At 38.3% G+C, this 19177-nt stretch overlaps 1 protein-coding gene across 1 annotated transcript in view; it reads right to left on the bottom strand.

Moving 5' to 3' along the window:
* The window catches only part of LOC134744537 (uncharacterized), a 139149-nt gene that overhangs the window by 35332 nt on the left and 84640 nt on the right, over nt 1–19177 (bottom strand). Inside the window, exons 2-4 of the mRNA XM_063678354.1 lie at nt 17098–17166; nt 7657–8387; nt 6320–6448 (exon numbers count right to left, since the gene is read on the bottom strand). Of these exons, the coding sequence (XP_063534424.1) occupies nt 6320–6448; nt 7657–8387; nt 17098–17146 (909 nt within the window). The 5' untranslated portion in view covers nt 17147–17166. The remainder of the gene's footprint in view (nt 1–6319; nt 6449–7656; nt 8388–17097; nt 17167–19177) is intronic.

The following is a 19177-nucleotide window of genomic DNA, read 5'->3' as shown; positions in this document are numbered from 1 at the left end:
TCCCATACAACGAACGTGATTTTTTTGCTGTTTTTTTCTGTAATGGTACAGAACCCTTCGTGGGCGAGTCCGACTCGCACTTGGCCGGTTTTTTATTGATGAAGATACGGTACCCTCCCTTATGCGTAGCCCGACACCTATGTGGGTATATGTGGGTACCTACCTATAAGTAGGTATTATAGGTATTTTATTCGTAATGAATCTGTTTGCGACTGTTTGGATGTTGATGTAATAATTGAAAATAATAATTGTTCAATATGCGGTTTCCATTTTCATCTATAAAATGTTAATATTTGCACAACATCCTCCGAACACTACATTCGAACAAATATTGAAATGCTGTTTAAAAAACATTTTCATAATACAATGATAAGTAGGTATTCAGTATAATAAAGAGTAAACTGATGATAGTTAAAAAATATTACACAATTCAGTTTATTTAATTATAATATAACGAGTAACTTTTCCTTAGTGTTTTGTCTTTTGTACTACTACTGTAGTACTTATACAAAAACAGTCATGTTATGTCATTAGGCCGCGTCCATGAGCTATCTTGACGCGAACGCGAAGTAGTGCGGTGCGGTGCGGTGCGGAAAAATCAAATCGTGAATACTTGAGGAGTGGTCCAACAAGGGCGATCGTCACGCGAAATCAATGCGGCGCTGTGCCGTGCGGCGCGGCGCGGCGGTCTTGTTCTCCGTGCGCGCGGATTCAACTCGTAGCGGTGCGGTGCGGCGCGTCAAACATTAAAAGTCGCACGCCCTCACTGCGACTAACTTTTCAGTATATAACACGGACATAATGAAGATTCTTATCACTTTCTTATGAGTCGAGTATTGTTATGACAATAAATAACACATTATCATAATATTACATTTACCCTATTTGCCTATACGTACGTAACACATTCTAATCTCAAAGATCATGCGTACTTGAAATTTGAAAATGTTACGTACATAAGTTTATTTAGAAAGATAAGAAAGGGTGCTTGAGGCGATGAATCTTAATAAGGATTCTGGTATGTTTTTTATAATGTTCGTAAGGATGAACGGATACTTATTTAAGGTCAAATATATTGGCACATATTTCACTTGGTTATTAGGTTGGTTCTAAGAAGTTTTATTTTCATTTCGATTCTTTAAGTGGAAGGCTATGTTCTATTCTATGTTATTAGCTTGATTTGACGGAATATTTTGCCTCTACAACGCAGTTCTTCTACATCTTTATTAGTTGACTGTTTTAATAACAAAACTTCCGTAAGACACAGACATATTAAATATATTAATAACGGGTCACACGTATTTTCGTCACCGTCAACGCAAGCTCCTGATGACACTTCTGAAACACGGAATGAAACATGTCGAGCGTTATTAATATATTTGACTGTTGCTTAAACAAGTCATAAGTTTCGTCTTTTGTCACAATTTTGTTCTTGCCTTTATCCTTTTTTACATTTTACGTTGACGTTGTCAACGTAACATTGTTACGTTGAAGATGAGGATCTTGATTTCAATATCCATAGAGATCAAATAGATTGGCTACATATTTTATAATATCTTGTTTCAAAAAAAGAGAAAGATTTAAATACGCGGAAAAATATTGTATTTGATGTTGAACTTGTTAACTACGTAAATAAACTTTTTCTATTCTCACAAAACTCCGTAAACTAACCATTCAGTTCTCACAGAGCTCAATCGCCATATATCTTGCTGAAGAGGGTCGGCTACCTGTGGATACTTTTATAATTTATCTACAATATCACGATATTTACAAAACGCAGGTTGCATGGAAAGAATGTGAAGAGGAAAATATATCAAAACATTACCTCATACAAAATATTAACTTAGATATAATATCATAATTTTTTCTACATGTAAAACTCTAAATAGCTTGCCTTTTTAACTCAAAAATACTTTTAATGTAACGATATGACGATAGTACCTAAAAACTCTATCTCTATCTACGAAACCTTCCAACATATAATTCTTACGTGAAAGGTTAAAGATAGAACCCCTAAATATTCAACCTTTCAGTAAAACCGGCATTCTTATTTCGTTTTTCTCACCCAAATTGAACGCAATCGCCATAGATCTTGCGAACAACCGGCAACCTGTGGCTACTTTAATATTTATCGGTGCCCCTGCTGCGTTGTAAGGGTTAAGGTGACTGTCCGTTTGTAACTGCCGCTGCACTGCAGTTGCGACGTTACGCGGTGCCGCATTACTGTAGCAGCACGACTGCGGCTGTTGCGGCGTGCAGTCGCGACAGCGTTCGTTGATGGCTTGTCAATGTCGTCATATAATGTCAGACGTACAAATAAAATACTAATTTACTTTTGTATTTTTACGTGAAGAAGCGAGTGACGATAATGCTACATGCTACATGAAAAAGAAGACCAGTTTGCCTTTCTACAATAGTCAGAGTCCGACGAAGGCAGCTACGCAATATTAATAAAAAATCTGATATTTAATGGTGATCCTTTATTCAGATAATTCAACATTGAATGAGACTTAATAATTGACGAAATACAATCAAATTACTCAAATAAAATTAATGCAGAGGAAAAATTATTCTTAACATTAAGGTAAGTTCACAATGTGAAATTTTCTTCCCCATCCTCTTGCCTAAATGCGTGACCACCGCACACAGCAATCCGACGTAAATGGGACTCATGGAGTTCGTGATATATACGGGGGGAGTGCGCACTTGATCCACCTGCATCACGTATAGGTACTCGGCCGTCAGAAAAGTGCGGCTGGATTTAGAAGTCTGTAATAAACGTCCCCTCAAAACCATGCCAGGTAGGCTCTTTTAGCAGGCCTTTTATTGATTTCTGCAAAGTGATTCGTAGGTTCTGGAGATGATGATGCGACACGTAAGAATAAAATTATCCAATGGTGGGCAGGCAGTCGTTCGGTGTTAGCAAAATATTACAGATTTATCTTTCTAAGTACCATATTAAGCCAATTTTACTTTCCTTAGGTACCAAACAGTGAAGTATGATGAATAAAATAATTTATAATTTACACTTCATATTGTCCAGTTGCAGGTGTGAATGGGCGACGGCACTCTATGATATGACCGCACCATCCATATAAAACTTGACGGGCGAGACAAGAAATCCTTTATGAAGAAAGATATTTCCCTCGCCTTGGCCGATAGAAAGAACTTTTAATAAATTAATTTGAATAATAAATGGTTTCCTCGTGTTGGTGTGAAGAATTACGTGTTGCACTGTAACACAGTTTGTTTAACCCTCATGCCTTGAGACCTCCGCAACTGTCAATATTCTAAATTTTAAACCATTCGCTTCTCTCGTGGTTCAATTTTGTATCGTTTCGTATGTTTGGATATCAATATGTTACCATGAGGTATTAAATAACATCTTTGCCCCTTGTTATAAAAATAAATGATTGCTTCTTTTATTTAGCTCAGGAATGGCTTTGCAATGACAAAATGAGAAATTGTCACCATAAACGACATTATATAATATGATATATTACAATACAATTACAGTTGCCAGGAATATTCGGCAACTATTCGGTATTTGGCCACTTTGCCGGATATTCGGTATTCTATTTGCCTCTCTATCGCTCGTGCCCTGTCGAGCTTATAGCTATCCTCGCAAAACTACGAAAAAATAAAAGAACAGTTTATTTAATGAATCTATAAATAATATCGTCGTATTATTTGAATCCCTAAATCAATAATCTCAAAATACGCTAAATTTGTGAAAGCTGATTCCACAAATCTGCCTTAAGTTATATACCTTAGTTTTATTGGATGTATATAATGTACAAATTTCTAGAGAAGGCGGAGAATGTAAAGTTATAGCAAGAATAGTGCCTGGGCGTGGGCATAGATTTAATAATAAACTATACAATTATTTTCTGGATCAACAAGAGTAGAACCTAAATCAACTTCAACTGAATGCTACTAAACAAAGCCCTCAATGTCAACCTTACGTGCAGAACATGTTGAACATATAATGTATACACTTTTTTAGGAAACAGGTTTTTCGTAAATTAATAAAAAAGTAAAAAATAAGACATGTTTTATTTTTCACAACTCTTTATTAACTTTAGTTTTGTCCGCCATGACCGTGATATCAGCAGCTTGAGCCTTGAACTGCAACTTGTAGGTACCTGGAAATTAGAAATTATCTTTTCAGTTTCATGTTGTATTTTGAATATAACTATGTATTTTTGTATGTATATGATTTATTGCTTGCAAGATGGTTATAAGTTACATATATGTATGTCTGTTTGTTGAATTTAACTTCAAATCAGTAAAACGGAGCTAGTAGCGGACAAGCTGTGTTAAACGGTTTGTCTTTAGATATTCTGGCCACATCATCACAGAAAATAAATAGGTAATAGTGACCCGACCACCAAAATGGACTTTTAAATATTCGTAGTAAAATAATATTAATTTTATACTTACATCGACGTGATCCTCACAGCAATATTGTGTGTAACACTTGAAGTATTCCATTCCACATTTTCATGACAACACTGTCTTTCACGTAGGTCTTCGCGGACTATAATTTTTGTAAATCATTCCCACAAGTGGAAACATGGTTTTTGATATATTAAGCAATCAAAATCTACTGTTTAGGTATTAAAAATTATAAATCAAATCGTAAGAAACTAGCGGTTTAACTGAATTTTTATATTATGACAATTGATGACAATGACATCTTTGACAATTACGTGAGTGACGGATTTATTTACTATGGTTCGATAACTTTTACTATACGATGACATTATTATATTCAGCCTCGCGAGAAGGTCAAACTAAGGTCATCAGTATATTTGTTGAAATATCTTCAATCCTCGATTATTATATCGCAGCAAATGTCGGAAACTGTTTAAAAACCTAATATCTCGAAATGGTTTTCGAAATAGAACATTTAAAAAAAATGAACAATCCTAATTAGAGATTGGATTTTGCAAGTAGTGAGTGAGAAGTGCGACTGTGTGCACGTTTTCCCCCGCAAAAAATGGCAGAACGATTTGTACGGTAAGATATCGCTTGGGCTCCTCCCTTCCGACGTGTCGGAAGCCGGTGTTGCTCGAAGGGTTTGCCAGACTATAGTTAACTTCCGAATTTGACACTCTCTTTTTCGGACCTATCATTCTAGTTTCCTAACTGGCTCTGTGATACTCGTATGGCTCAATATAGATTAGCAAAAAAGTTTACAGTAGTACTACAGTCGCCATCAGATATGTCGGAGCGACCGAGGTGCTAAATATATCTGAACATGCACTCTAGCGCCTTGACAATAAAGGCGTGTTCAGATATTTGTGAGCTCCTTGGCCGCCCCGATATATCTGCGATATATGGCGACGGTACCATCGGGGTTGTTTATCCGTGGGTGTAATAACTCCTTAGAACGTAGTGGTTATATCCTCTTTGCTTAAAACTACTAATATCTGTGATCAAAGACAATTCAGTGCAGGTGACAGATTTGACGTGCGGTCTGTAGCCGCAGTTGCAATAATACACCAAATACGCAAAAATGGCCATGCTACGTGCAGTCGGTCTTGTCATTCATTTTACTATGGAAATTGACAATAACACCGACGTGTCGGAGCAGTAGTGCAGCTGCGGTCGGGAAAACGTTAAAATCACCATATTACGTGCAGTCGATATCGTCATTCATTTTACTATGGAAATTGACAATAACACCGACGCGTTCAGGCCGCTGCAGTAGTGTCGGAGCAGTAACGCAGCTGCGGTTGAAAATGGACAGTCACCTTTACTTTCTTCAGTTCTCAAGCCAATAACAGCCTAAAAGACGTACCTTTTCTTCCATGATTCGCCTTTTGGTTTTGAGTGGATCGTTCACGTTTTTCCGAAGGTATAAGAAGGGTATGACGGTTAATTCGGTCAGTGAATGATGTTTATTAAGCTTTGAACCGTGTACTTTACATTTTATAGGCAAATTTCTAATAATAGTAGTTTATGTTATAAGTCGAAGCTTTGTTTACAATGTCCGTTTATTAAAAACAAAGGAATTTCTGAAACTAGAACTTAGATATCGTATCGTAGGTACTGGTATGAGCTAGGATTTCATCAAAGGGTACTTACCACTTGCACTGCTATTCAATTGCAATCTAATTGAAAAATTCTAGTGCAGCTGATGATAAGATTGCAGATGTAAAAAAATTGTAAAATACTCTTCAGCTAATCTTCAGCTTATTATCGTCCACTACTGAATGTTGGCCTCTACGAATACGCCACTTGTCCTAAACTAATTTTGAGTCTCTTATCACGACGCATATGATTTGACCTCTGTACATATATGTAAACATACCTTGACGAAGGCAGTAGCGAGGTCCTGTGGCCCGGCGGCCGCTGGCCGAAGTGTGAGCGCGTAGTCTCCGGCTTGGCCGAATAGTTCACAACGCAGCGTCATCGTCCGGCGACCCGGAAAGCCATGCATCTGGATAAAAATTAAGTGCTAGTAAATATTTTTTGTGTACTGGTTTAACTTTGCAGTGTTTACTGCACCATAGAGAGAAGACATGCACATAAAGGTGAGTGGTGATATAATAACTATTAGGTATATGATTACTACTTCGGCGTTCTGTCATGTCTGTAAAGGTCTATATTTTACAAAAGCGACTGCCATTTGATTTTCCAACCCAGAGAGAAACTTGGCCTTATAGGGATTGGTTCGGTGTCCTCGAGATGTTTTTCTTCATGCTGTTTATAATAATACGAAGCCGGGGTTTGAACCCGCAACCTGCCTTGAAAGTCGCACGTTCGGACCACTAGGCTGGCTTTTCATGATTACTAAACTTATTATTTCGTCTGAACAGTTGCATATATGAGTAGCGAGTTTACCTATATATTAACTGAAATTTTGCTCATAAATTGAGATAAATAATTTCGTGTCACTAGGTTTCTGAAAGTGCTTTCATGGTCTCTCAGTCTGTTTGTTTTGTGTATTTAAAAGTAATTCCTTTGACAGGAATTTCTTTTGATAAGCCTACAATAAATATCTTCTTGGTTTACTTACATGTTTGTGTGTAATATTTTATTCATTTCTAAAGTTGACTTAAAGACTGTATCATTAAAATATATAACCTGTCTTAAAGAAAATTTCGCAACCGTTTCACAATGAGTTTTAAGTTTCAAGATATTAGGTCAAGCAACTTTTCTAACTTTCCTAGACTTCATTTTCTGCAGAAAGCAGCTTCAAGTACTTTAAAACTATCTAGGTTGTTATTTTCATCGTTTACCAAGCGGAGTATGCGATTTTGTTCACGTAGAATACCTAATATTTCCGCTCTCCAAGCAAGATGATGGATGATCATGTTTTTTATTAGATACCAAGAAAATCTACCTTCCTCTTACCTTCCTTCCTTGGATTGCTAAATTACAGCTTTTTATAAAAGATACTCAGGTCTGCTAAGCTGCAGTTGCAAAAGTTAGTACGGACAGACGGACAGATAAGCATGGCAAAATTCTAAAGAAGCAAATGACAAAGTTGAACGTATCCATAGAAAACGGTCTTAATAAAACTATTTAGGAATTCCTAAATACTTCTACGTATGTCTTACCTAATTAAGTACCTAAGACATACAGAGAAGTAGGAAGTAAAATAAAAATAAATAAGTAAAGCAAGAATAAGTGAATTATTTTTACCTGTTCGGAATACAAAACGTGCGCGTGAGAGCTGGTGTTCTTCCCATCGCACAGCACCGCTCCTCCACTCGAATGTCCACAATACAGCAGCTCCAGCCAGAAATCTGCGCTTTGCAGCAACGGAGCACACATCACCTTCGGAAACTCCAATATCGCTGTCACCTGCCTCTCCGGATACGTCTGTATTTGCTCCGGAGTCACATCTAACTTCGCTGACGGCCAAAGCACATCGAAACTCCACGATTTGACCACTCCATCTTCAGTTTCCACTATTCTACCTTCACTTTCTTCTCTCTTTACTCTCTTAGTTTTACTCACTTTATTGTTTAAATCTCTTGTCACTCTTTCTTTAACACTATCATCATTAGACACTTCACTGTTCACTTTATCTTTCGCGTCTCTTGCTACTCTATCATCACTAACACTATTGTTATCATAATCATTCACAAAATTGTCCGCCAAAAGCTCAACATAGTACGTTCCGCCTCGTGTGAAGTAACCGCACGGGAGCGTCATGCGGCCTTCAGCATCTAGGGCTAGTGGCATAACAGCCAATAGTAGTCGTCCGTCGTCGTCGTCGCGCGCGAGGCGCAGGCGCAGCGGCGTGGACGCGCCGTGGACGTGGATGTGGACGTCTCCGCCCAGAGCAACGGGGGAGGTGGGGAGTTCTAGCCATACTTGGGTTAGGTCCGACTCGTCGTTAGTGTAGGGGTTCACGAAATTAGCGCCACCTAGGAACAAAAATAATCTTTATGAACTGTGTTCATAACTGCTAGAGATATAATAAATGCATCCGCCAGATGTCTGGCAGATGTGTTTTGCAGACGCATCGGACACTTAAAGATACCTATTAATGTATCATATTAGTATATCTGCATTTTTTAAGATCTAACTACAATCATTGAAACGCGCTAAACATTATAAGTAGGTACTTAATTTGTAGATACATTTTGAGTTTTTTTTTTTTTTTTTTTATAAACTGATCGGCGATTGGCCCTAGTCACACCTGATGGAAAGTGAAGACAGGGCCTAAGATGGAGCTCACCGGTTCAGTAACAGCCTATTCACTCTTGTTTTAAAGAGACCGAGGTCATATTGATCAGGGAATACAGATGGCGGGAGCGCATGTAGCGCATGGAGCGTGAGTGTAGCAATCTAGAGTTTAATTTGTCAATATGTAGATTGCTTCAGAATTGCGATGAGAATACGAATAATTAGTGGGTAAAACTGCTTGTTTCGTACCTATTCCATACGTCATTAGTGCAAAGCACTTAATGACAAGTACTGAACACGTCCTAATATCTTACAGTACCGTATCCATTAAACTATCTTGAATTCTAGAAACTACGTGACAAGCCAATTCGAACGTACACTGACATGAATAATATTTGAATTATGTTTAGTTATCGTGCGTCTCGGCCGCGCCAATACTTACAAGTACGAGCGAAATGCGCGATAACTGACATCAGTTAGATGTCATTCTGATATCAGTATACGTTCGAATTGGGCTGCAAGTAAACGGTAGTGCTTAATGTTGTTCTGTTTACGTCTTTCATGAATAATGCAAAGGTTCCAGACACTACTGCCTTCAAATTTAGTTGAAACGTTGTTGAAACTGTCTTTGATTAAGTATTACAGAGGTATGACACACTTACAACGTCAACGAAGGTTCACTCTTACCTAAAAAAAGACCGCAAGGTGGCGCAAGCGCGAGCAGGCGTCCGTTCCATGACCCTATCCAAGTAAACGATGCGTTTTTGTATCAGAGCCCTACACGGGCATTTCCTCTATATTTCACTAAATCATTCACTTGGCAGAGTTAGTGCAAGTTAACATACTTTTATTATTTTTTCTTACACTAACTCTATATTAATGTCCTCAGTAAGTTTTTCTTCACCAAACTTTGCCTTACTTGGACAAATGGGGTTTATTCTTCAACTAGAGCAAACTACCGTAAGTTCCGTCCATAATAGACATCAATTTTGTTTAGCCCCAACTTTTGCTGGTCAAACGAGGCTTTTATTATATTAAACGGTAAAAGTTTGAGCAGTTTTTGAAGTCCCATGAGTCATGAGACTGATTGAAACTTTCATGATTTTTACACATTTTGTTACCTAATAACAATCCTGTATGGCTAAAACTTTATGACTAAAACAAGCTGTGTGGCTACCACCAGTTTGGCACTGACATAAACGCTATCGAGAACGTAACTTACCTTCTAGTTTCTATGCATCTCGCTCGTACTCGCATATTGGTGCGAGCGAGATGTATAGAATTTAAATTACGTAGATTTTAGCGTATATGTTAGTTTTGACACTGTCAGTGACTCATGACATGACACTGACATATTCGCTAGCGTGTGCGTAACAGTGCATGTGGTGCTCTAGTGCGGGAATAAGCACTTTCCATGCATAATATGTGCCATTTTCAATCAAAAGGGTACTTATTGTCGGTTGTCAATAAGGGGCTATTTCCATACAGCTTCAATTTGAAATGAACCTTATTGACAAGCGACAATGTGGTACCTTTTGATTGAAAACGTGTCGATTTAAAGCACTCCCTTCGGTTTTAATATATCACTCGTTGCGAATTTTCTACTTGTATAGTAAATAACTATTCTATGCATCTCGCTCGTACTGGCATATAAGTGCTGCAAAGTTAGCTTAGGCGGACGAAACTTTTCGATAAATAATCGGGAATCGGACTATTAACATAGGACTGTGTACGGAACCCTCGGTGCGCGAGTCGAGCTCGAACTTAATCCGCTTTTTAGGGTTCCGTACCGAAAGGGTAAAAATGGGACCCTATTACTAAGACTCCGCTGTCCGTCTGTCTATCTGTCACCAGGCTGTATCTCATGAACCGTGATAGCTAGACAGTTGAAATCTATTGAACAATAAACATTTAAACTAATTATGGTAAATAAAAATAAAAAGGTATTTTTTTGGGTTACGTACCCAAAGGGTAAAAACGGGACCCTATTACTAAGACTCCGTTGTCCGTCTGTCTGTCTGTCACCAGGCTGTATCTCATGAACCGTGATAGCTAGACGGTTGAAATTTTCACAGATGTATTTCTGTTGCCGCTATAACAAGAAATACTAAAAAGTACGGAACCCTCGGTGCGCGAGTCCGACTCGCACTTTGCCGGTTTTTGAATAACCTTTTACACTGTCTTCGTAAGAAAACCTCGGCATGTATAATAATTGAAAGACCTATTTCAAAGAGTTTTCTCTAATAATATATTATCATTAGCTCCAGATTCTGCCTCGCTCAGCAAATACTCAGCTTCATTATACGAGCTCATGTTAATTTCATATTTGTTAAAGCAAACATGCAATGGATTAGCGAAATCTACCGACGCGGGTGTAATGTAGGGATGTACCGAATATGCGAGTTGAGTTTACCGGTATCGGTAATATTAAATTGATCAAATATTTTTTAATGAAATCGAATGGGCCAAGAGCGTTTTCATATTGTCCAATCGAATATTGTATAAAATTAAAACACCTTTTTATTTTTATTTACAACATTTAATGTTTATTGCTCAATAGAGAACCTTAAACCAAAAAAATGGACGTGATTTAAAGGGTACTCGCTAGCAGCTGCTTTTCTCAAAGGATCATGTGACATCCGATATCGGATCGCACAATGTGAAATTGCTCTTAAGGAATACCAGTGCTGGTTTCTAAAATGAAAATACTGGATAGTATTAAGCTGTTGGGTACATTCTTCTGAGGCTACACAACTTTAGGAACTTACGATTCCTGTTTGTTCTGTTTATTGTATGTATACTGTGTATTCGACGCGGTGTCCTACGTGGGCGGTCGGGATGTAACCGCGAAGCAATGTGGTGCGGCGCGGAAGAAAAACCTTTGATATACCTATAGAAGTGTTCTACGTGAGCGATCGTTACGCGAACGCGAAGCGGCGCGGTGCGGCGGGAAGAAATAACCATTGATATAATGCGTCATCATGAATATGTCTTATTTTATATTTACCTATTGATAAAATAAAGCAATAAATAACAATTATAGACTACATAAAGTTACAAAACCGGCAGTTATATTATACGTGTTAAATAAATAAATAAATAGTAATAATATAAATGTAATAGAAATATTAGAATTAAGACCATACTTAGCATACAATGTAGATTAGGCTAAGTCTGTAAATAGTCTTTGTAATCTTTTTTGAAATAAACAGTTTAAATTTTAATTTTTTTTTTTATCGCTAAGAAGAGATGTCTTCCGTAAAATCCTTGGTAATGAAGACTGCTTAAAGAATAATTAGAGAAATCAGAACTGACTAACTATCTAAAAACAGAATGAAATAAAATAATCACCGATTTCAGTCACCGTTCCATGGTATAATAATTATACTCCGCCTGGTACTCTCTTCCGAGACTCGCGTACCACGTGACTGACACAAGCCTACGTCATCGTGAACCTGTGAACAGCACGATGACGTGACGTGACGTCAGTCACGTGGTTCGCGAGTCTCGGAAGAGAGTACCTTGTTATTATACCATGCACCGTTCTGATTAAGACTACACCATGCTGCTATGCAGCAACGGTAAGTACCTTTAATGACAGTATTTTCAGTAATATAAAATGGCAACATCGCATCACTATTTATAAACACACCGCCATAATTGATGTGTCTACCGAGTTACCATCACCAAAATACAAAGACCCTTGAAGCAGTATTAAACTTCAATATCTTATGAAAATTTTGCTAGAATTTTTGATGATCAAGTGTCTAGGGAAGCTGGTTTTCTTTTCATTGTTTTGTGTTTGCATAATCAAGATGTCTGCTCGGGTATTTTTACCGACTGGTAATAGGGGGGTTATGTGGTTGGTTGTTAATTTTATGATGTGCTGATGAGGTTGGGATTTGTAAATATTTTGAGGATAGAAGTAAATGTTTACACAAAGTTACCCGATTGCGGCTAATATTTTCACGTTCACGTTTGTCGAATACGAATATTCGGCCGAATGTTCGGTCCACGATTTACCGAACCAAATATTGTTTGGCTCATCTGTATTATTCTAATAAACCTTTTGGAAACGCTTTAATTACATTGGCATCTAAAAATAAATACCTTTCTAGTCAATTCCCTAGAAACAACTAGGTCAAAAAGCAAGGGACGTTGTGTCGTGTAAATGACAACAGGAAAACGTAATCTGATGGAAGTGTGGAGGAGCTTTTACAGTGTTAGTGTAAAATAATTGCCGAATATTCATAAAATCATAAAAAAACTTCATACAAATAAGGAAGGTGCTAAGTTTTTTAGCTGTAAATACCACAGGCTATACCCAATTCCCATTATCAACTCTTCCGAGGTAATGAATTTAAGAAGTACTAAATACGTCTGCTAATACTTTTCTATAAAGTTAGGACCTTAGGACTAATATAAGTCATCATAGTACTTTAAGGTTCATAGTCGTATTTATGTGTCTACGGCACGCCCTGTCTGGCATTACAGTGGCTTCTCCGTAAATGGACTATTATCGGTTACTAGGAGAATAGGTTTTCGCCCGGATATTACTACAGATGTATGTATGTATGTATGTATAAACTCTTAAAAAACACAAATTTGGCACAGGATAGGCAAAGGCGAGCTTAAACCTTTAAGGTGGGGGGGGGGATGTAGTGAACAATCCTTTGCCATAATATACGGGTACGGGCCAGCTCCAACAGCATCCTGACCATGATTGCGGACAGGGTTGATAGCCTGTATATAAATAACTGCTGCATGATTCATGTGCGCAGGAATGGGTAGGTGGGCAGATTATCTTTAAAGTGGTTTTTGAGAAAATCTGCTTACTTATTTATTTTAGAAACTAGAATTTTATATAGTTAGCTAGTCAGTAAATAATTATGTATATACTAACATTAGCCTTAAGATAAAACTGTCACTAACACAAATTGATCCAAGTTGGTCCTTAATAAATGAATTTATTTATTTATTTATTTATTTATAATATTGTCTTCGGTTACCGCGATAGTTACTCATGAAATAAAACTATGAAAACGGATTATATCGCGTATATTGAATTTATAAAAGAAGCGCTGGTGGCCTAGCGGTAAGAGCGTGCGACTTTCAATCCGGAGGTCGCGGGTTCAAACCCCCGGCTCGTACCAATGAGTTTTTCGGAACTTATGTACGAAATATCATTTGATATTTATACCAGTCGCTTTTCGGTGAAGGAAAACATCGTGAGGAAACCGGACTAATCCTAACAAACGCAAAACGCTGTGAAGGGTTATTTCAATCCTTTGCCATTTTTCAGGAAAACGTTCATATTTGTCATGCTACTTCAGTCAAGCTCGGTACTTTTTGTAGGTACTGAGACTGACTGAAATAGCACTGTTAGTGCATTTCAGTGAAAATACGATGGTAAAGGATTATTCACTAATACTAGTAGGTACCTCTTTGCTATTATACCTAGTCCAAGATGTTTGTAGATTTCTCTATGATCCCACCATTAGATCCTTACCCGACGACTGACTTTTGGGTAATATAGCAAACATAACAATACGTAGTTTCGTAGTTCTTGTAAGACCGCCTGTTGTCACCTATGTCTTCATGTATTATTTGTGTTTCCATGTACCTTTTTTCTGAGGTTGTGCAATAAAGAGGATTTGTATTGTATTGTATTGTAGGTTTTTCTAAGTTAAAAACAGTTTTACAAGAAATTTTGCAATGAAAATTGGAAACAAAAGGAACTTACTGCAGTTGTGCAGTCGCATAACCCCAGGCAGTAGCGAGACCAACGTGTACGTTTTAAATGATTCAGATTTTTCTAGTTGGTTGAGAAGGATTTTTTAAATAATACAGTAACACAGCAATTAGGTTCACGTTCACGTAAATATCATCATCATTCGCTTGCCCTTGTCCCATTCACTTGGGGTCGGCGCAGCATGTCTTTTTCTTCCATACATCTCTGTCACCCGTCATCTCATCATTCACTTGCGTTAGTTTCATATCATCTTTCACACAGTCCATCCACCTTTTCCTCGGTTTTCCTCTCCTCGTACTTCCCTCCACATTCATTCTTAATACCTTTCTCGTCACATGACTTTCATCCCTCCGCATCACATGCCCGTACCATGCGTTCACGTAAATATATTAGTCTCTTAATCCTGGAACTAATTACTGCAGTCGTTAGCGACAAAATCGTTTTATTTGTCCCGTTAATTGACTTTTCAATCGACGGCTATTTATCGCATTACCGGCTTGATCCGGTCTGAACCAGACTAAAGCGGCGGCGGCGTTCGAATTAAAAAGAAATGCCATCTTGATTTAATACTGGTTTGACATTATAGGAAAAGAACTTAGGTGTTTCTGTTTACAAACTCACTTTAAAAAACCGGCCAAGTGCGAGTCGGACTCGCGCACGAAGGGTTCCGTACCATTACAATTTCAATTCAATTCAATTTCAATTTATTTATTTAAAACAAAATGCAACGTTACAGGACTAGCCTAAGTCATTACATTTCTTATATCTAGGTTTGATTATAAATAATAATAATAATACAATAAAAACAATAATAATAAATGTATGGACTAAGTACATAAAAATCATGTCAAAGATACATTAAATCATTTCAATAATTACGTCAGTGACTCGCATATTTTTAAACAATCACGGAAAAAAACAGCAAAAAAATCACGTTTGTTGTATGGGAGCCCCATTTAAATATTTATATTATTCTGTTTTTAGTATTTGTTGTTATAGCGGCAACAGAAATACATCATCTGTGAAAATTTCAACTGTCTAGCTGTCACGGTTCATGAGATACAGTCTGGTGACAGACAGACAGACAGACAGACGGACAGACGGACGGACAGACGGACAGCGGAGTCTTAGTAATAGGGTCCCTTTTTTACCCTTTGGGTACGGAACCCTAAAAAGGTGTAAAGCTGGGAAATTAGAAGGGAAGTAATGTAATTTGCGACGGTAGTTATGATGGTGGTGTGGTCCTCAACGAACTCGGCGCCGGCGACTGGACAGAAACTGCTTTAGACAGTAGCATGGCGGTCTTTCGTGTCGGAGGCCAGGATCTACTTCGGGTCGTTGCGCCACAGCAGTAAGTCAGTAAGTAAGTGAGATATGGTCACCGCAGGTCTATTGTTTCCCAAAACGTCTGAAGTCATAATGTGTTGTCTGTCCGCATTTTCGTTAGTGACAATTTGGTTTTTTCTCAGAAACGCGTAACTTTTCAGGAAACAAACCTGACCCAACCTATCTAAGTACGAAAATCCTGAAAAGTTAACGGTTTCAGAATTATGGCTATGATAATCTGACAATCATTACATTATGACTTTCAGTAACTATGTCAAACAACACCCCGGTCACCGCGCGGGTCTTAACGTTTTACGTCAATAACTTTGAAAATAAACTTCTAGAAGTAGTAAATAGCTGTTTACAATTTTGCTCATCACATCCCTTGGCTATGTCACTAGCTATTTTACACTAAAATTATAGGTATCTACTGATGTGGTACTTACGTCGGTGCTGAATCAGTTTAGTCTTACTATAATTTCAAATCAATATCAGATATTTAAAGTCAGAATACCACTCTTTTTGGACAATGTTCGGAACTCTTCATTAACGACTAATGTCCAGATGTCGACACTGTTTTATTTAGCGACATCTCATTTGGATTCGAATTCGCTTAAGTATATTAAGCAGGAGAGAAATGGATTAACAAATTTACTCCCAGTGACCCTCTAGGCGGGTTCTCTGTTCGTAGGTGCTTTACAAGTTACAAGGCGGAAAAGCCGTGTTGGCTACGCTACGCTACGAGACTCAGGTGCCGTTCAGATGGAACAGTTTTCGGTACCAGATGTCGCTAGGCGCCACCCCGTGGCGTGTATACATAAAGGAAAGAGGAAGGAATGGAAAGATTTGCGCGCTTCTATTAGGCTTCCGTAGCTTAATTGGTTAAAGGGACCCACTGATTACCAGTCCGCCGGACGATATCGGCCTGTTAGTTGTTCGGAACTGTCAAACTTTTGTTCTAACTGACAGGCCGATATCGTCCGGCGGACTGGTAATCAGTGGGCCCCTTAAGAGCGATTGGACGGTTTCCAACAGGTCGTACGTTTAACACCTGCCGGAAGCGGTGTTTTTCCATTTTTTCTTTAATATTAAAATTTGCAATCACAAATATTTCCGATTCGATTCGATGAGTTTTTTCCGATTTCCAACCATTATTCTTCATGTTTCTCCTAACCCGCTTTACTGCGTGTTTCGCTGCCATAGGTAGGTTTGAGACAACACTCAGATCATATAAATTTAAGATATAGTCATTTCCGATTTCCAACCATTATTTTTCAATGTTTCTCTTAACCCGCTTTACTGCGTGTTTCGCTGCCATACTTAGGTTTAAGACAAAACTCAGATCATACAAATGTAAGATATAATCTTACCAGCAATAAGCAGCAGCCGCAGCAGCGCGGCGAGCGGCAGTGGCATCATGCGTCACCGCGCCATGCCATCTGCAACAAACAAACATACACTATTAATATACAGTATGAATTAATAAACATGGGTACACTATTAAAACGGGCGGGAAAACGCTGGGCTCGGCCACCAGCGTAATATATTAACGAAACGACAGACATATCTAACGATCATCTTTATACTGACTTTCATCCACAGATCCATGGTATGGTACTCTCTTCCGAGACTTGCGAACCACGTGACTGAGTGACTGACACAAGCCTACGTCATCGTGAACCTGTGAACAGCATCATGACGTAGGCTTGTGTCAGTCACGTGGTCCGAGAGTCTCGGAAGAGAGTACCTTGATATTATTATACCATGCACAGAACCACACGTAGAAGATTTTTTGCGTAAAAAACATTCGATCGCTCGTCGCTTTCTCGTAGCCAGTCAGACAGTTGCCTTAAATAAAGGCCGCGCTACACCCCGGGCGGAGCACCCGGGCTGCATTAAACTTGCATCCGGACTGGATCCTTTGTCTAGGGAATTCTGAAGTTCTTTGTAATATGAATTTATGAATATAGAGTAACTTCTAGTTCTAGTTCATTGCATTTATGATGAGGCTAATTAATGGCTCCTTTACACGATGGGACCATACTGGCCCACTAAGATGGGCCAGCGTAGAGATGGTAGTGGTGTCGGATGGCTTATGGCGCGGCGGGATGGCGATCTCGGTTTCGGTTTTTTGTTTTTTGTCCGCACATCAAAGGTAGCACAAAGTATCGTAAAATCAGGCAACTTTGGTCCTAGCGTTCATCAATAGTCCAAACAGGCCTCGTTACGTTTTATTGAATTATGTGACAACTGTTAGAATTATAGTGCTTTTTTTTATTAGGTAAAGCCACCGGTGGAATACTTAGCTGCGTCGGTTGACTAGATTGCGGCACTACGAGTCACTCAGCATTCACCGCCAAGTTGAACAGGTTTTTGCGAGTATATCGAGTCGCGGAACTTTCGGCGGTGAAGTAAAAACTAAAAAGTTAATTAGGTATACTGCTAATTATTATGCAGAAATGGTGCAGTTTGACTCCGAACGGTACCTTTAGAGCATTTTCATGCACCAAATTTTTTTGACATTTTTGTCTAAATGTTTCAAGATTTTTTTGATGAAATTTTCGGTTGTGTTAAGGAAATTTTATGTTATTGGCCGGTAATTACGTAAGTAACACATATCAAACCTCTATAACCTCTATATTTGTATTCTGTGTTTTGTACAATAAAGAGTTTATACATACATACATACAAACCAATATCAAATCTAGTAGTGATTTTCTAATGCCTAATGATAATGAAATTCTAATGCCGCTATGTTTTGTTTTACCTCAAATAACAAACCCCCATCTCAACTAAAACAACTCCATCGTTACCCACGAAATAATGTAAACACAATCTGAACACACGTCAAACCTGACACAACCCATCCATAGGGAGATAACCTTACTTTCGCAACATTGTATCTCATAGCAAAGATAATACAATAAACAATCTTACCGAGAAGAAAATAGAGTACAAAACTGCGAACACAATTTAAAAAGATGCAATATAGTGAAAGCGTATTTCTGTGTGAGAAATGGCGGCGTTCTCAAATCGAATTGTTCTAGTTTCTACGGTGCCTGTTTTTTATCAGTGGTATGTAATTTGATATATCAAAGAGGAAAGTGCACTTTGCGCTACTGCGGAAATTGTGTAAAACCGTGTCTGGGGATGACATATTGGAAGCTTTGTAATAGTAAGTACAATATTGGAAAGTGGATGGCCACGGTGTCGGTTTTTCGTCCGCACATCAAAGGTAGTGGGCCAGCTATTGTGTAGTGGAGCCATAACCATCGCATGGCCATCTCGCTGTCCCAATTATAGTGCAATACTACAACAGGGGCCCGTTTATCAGAAGCTTGTAGCTTGTAATACAAGTGGAAGTCCCTTTTTGACAGCTTTTGTTAGAAAGGGACTTCCACTTGTATTACAAGCTACAGGCTTTTTATTTTTATTTATTTTTTATTTTTA

Source organism: Cydia strobilella, chromosome 10 (genome assembly GCF_947568885.1).
Source record: "Cydia strobilella chromosome 10, ilCydStro3.1, whole genome shotgun sequence".
NCBI lineage: Eukaryota > Metazoa > Arthropoda > Insecta > Lepidoptera > Tortricidae > Cydia > Cydia strobilella.
This window is presented reverse-complemented; position numbering and strand designations above follow the sequence as displayed.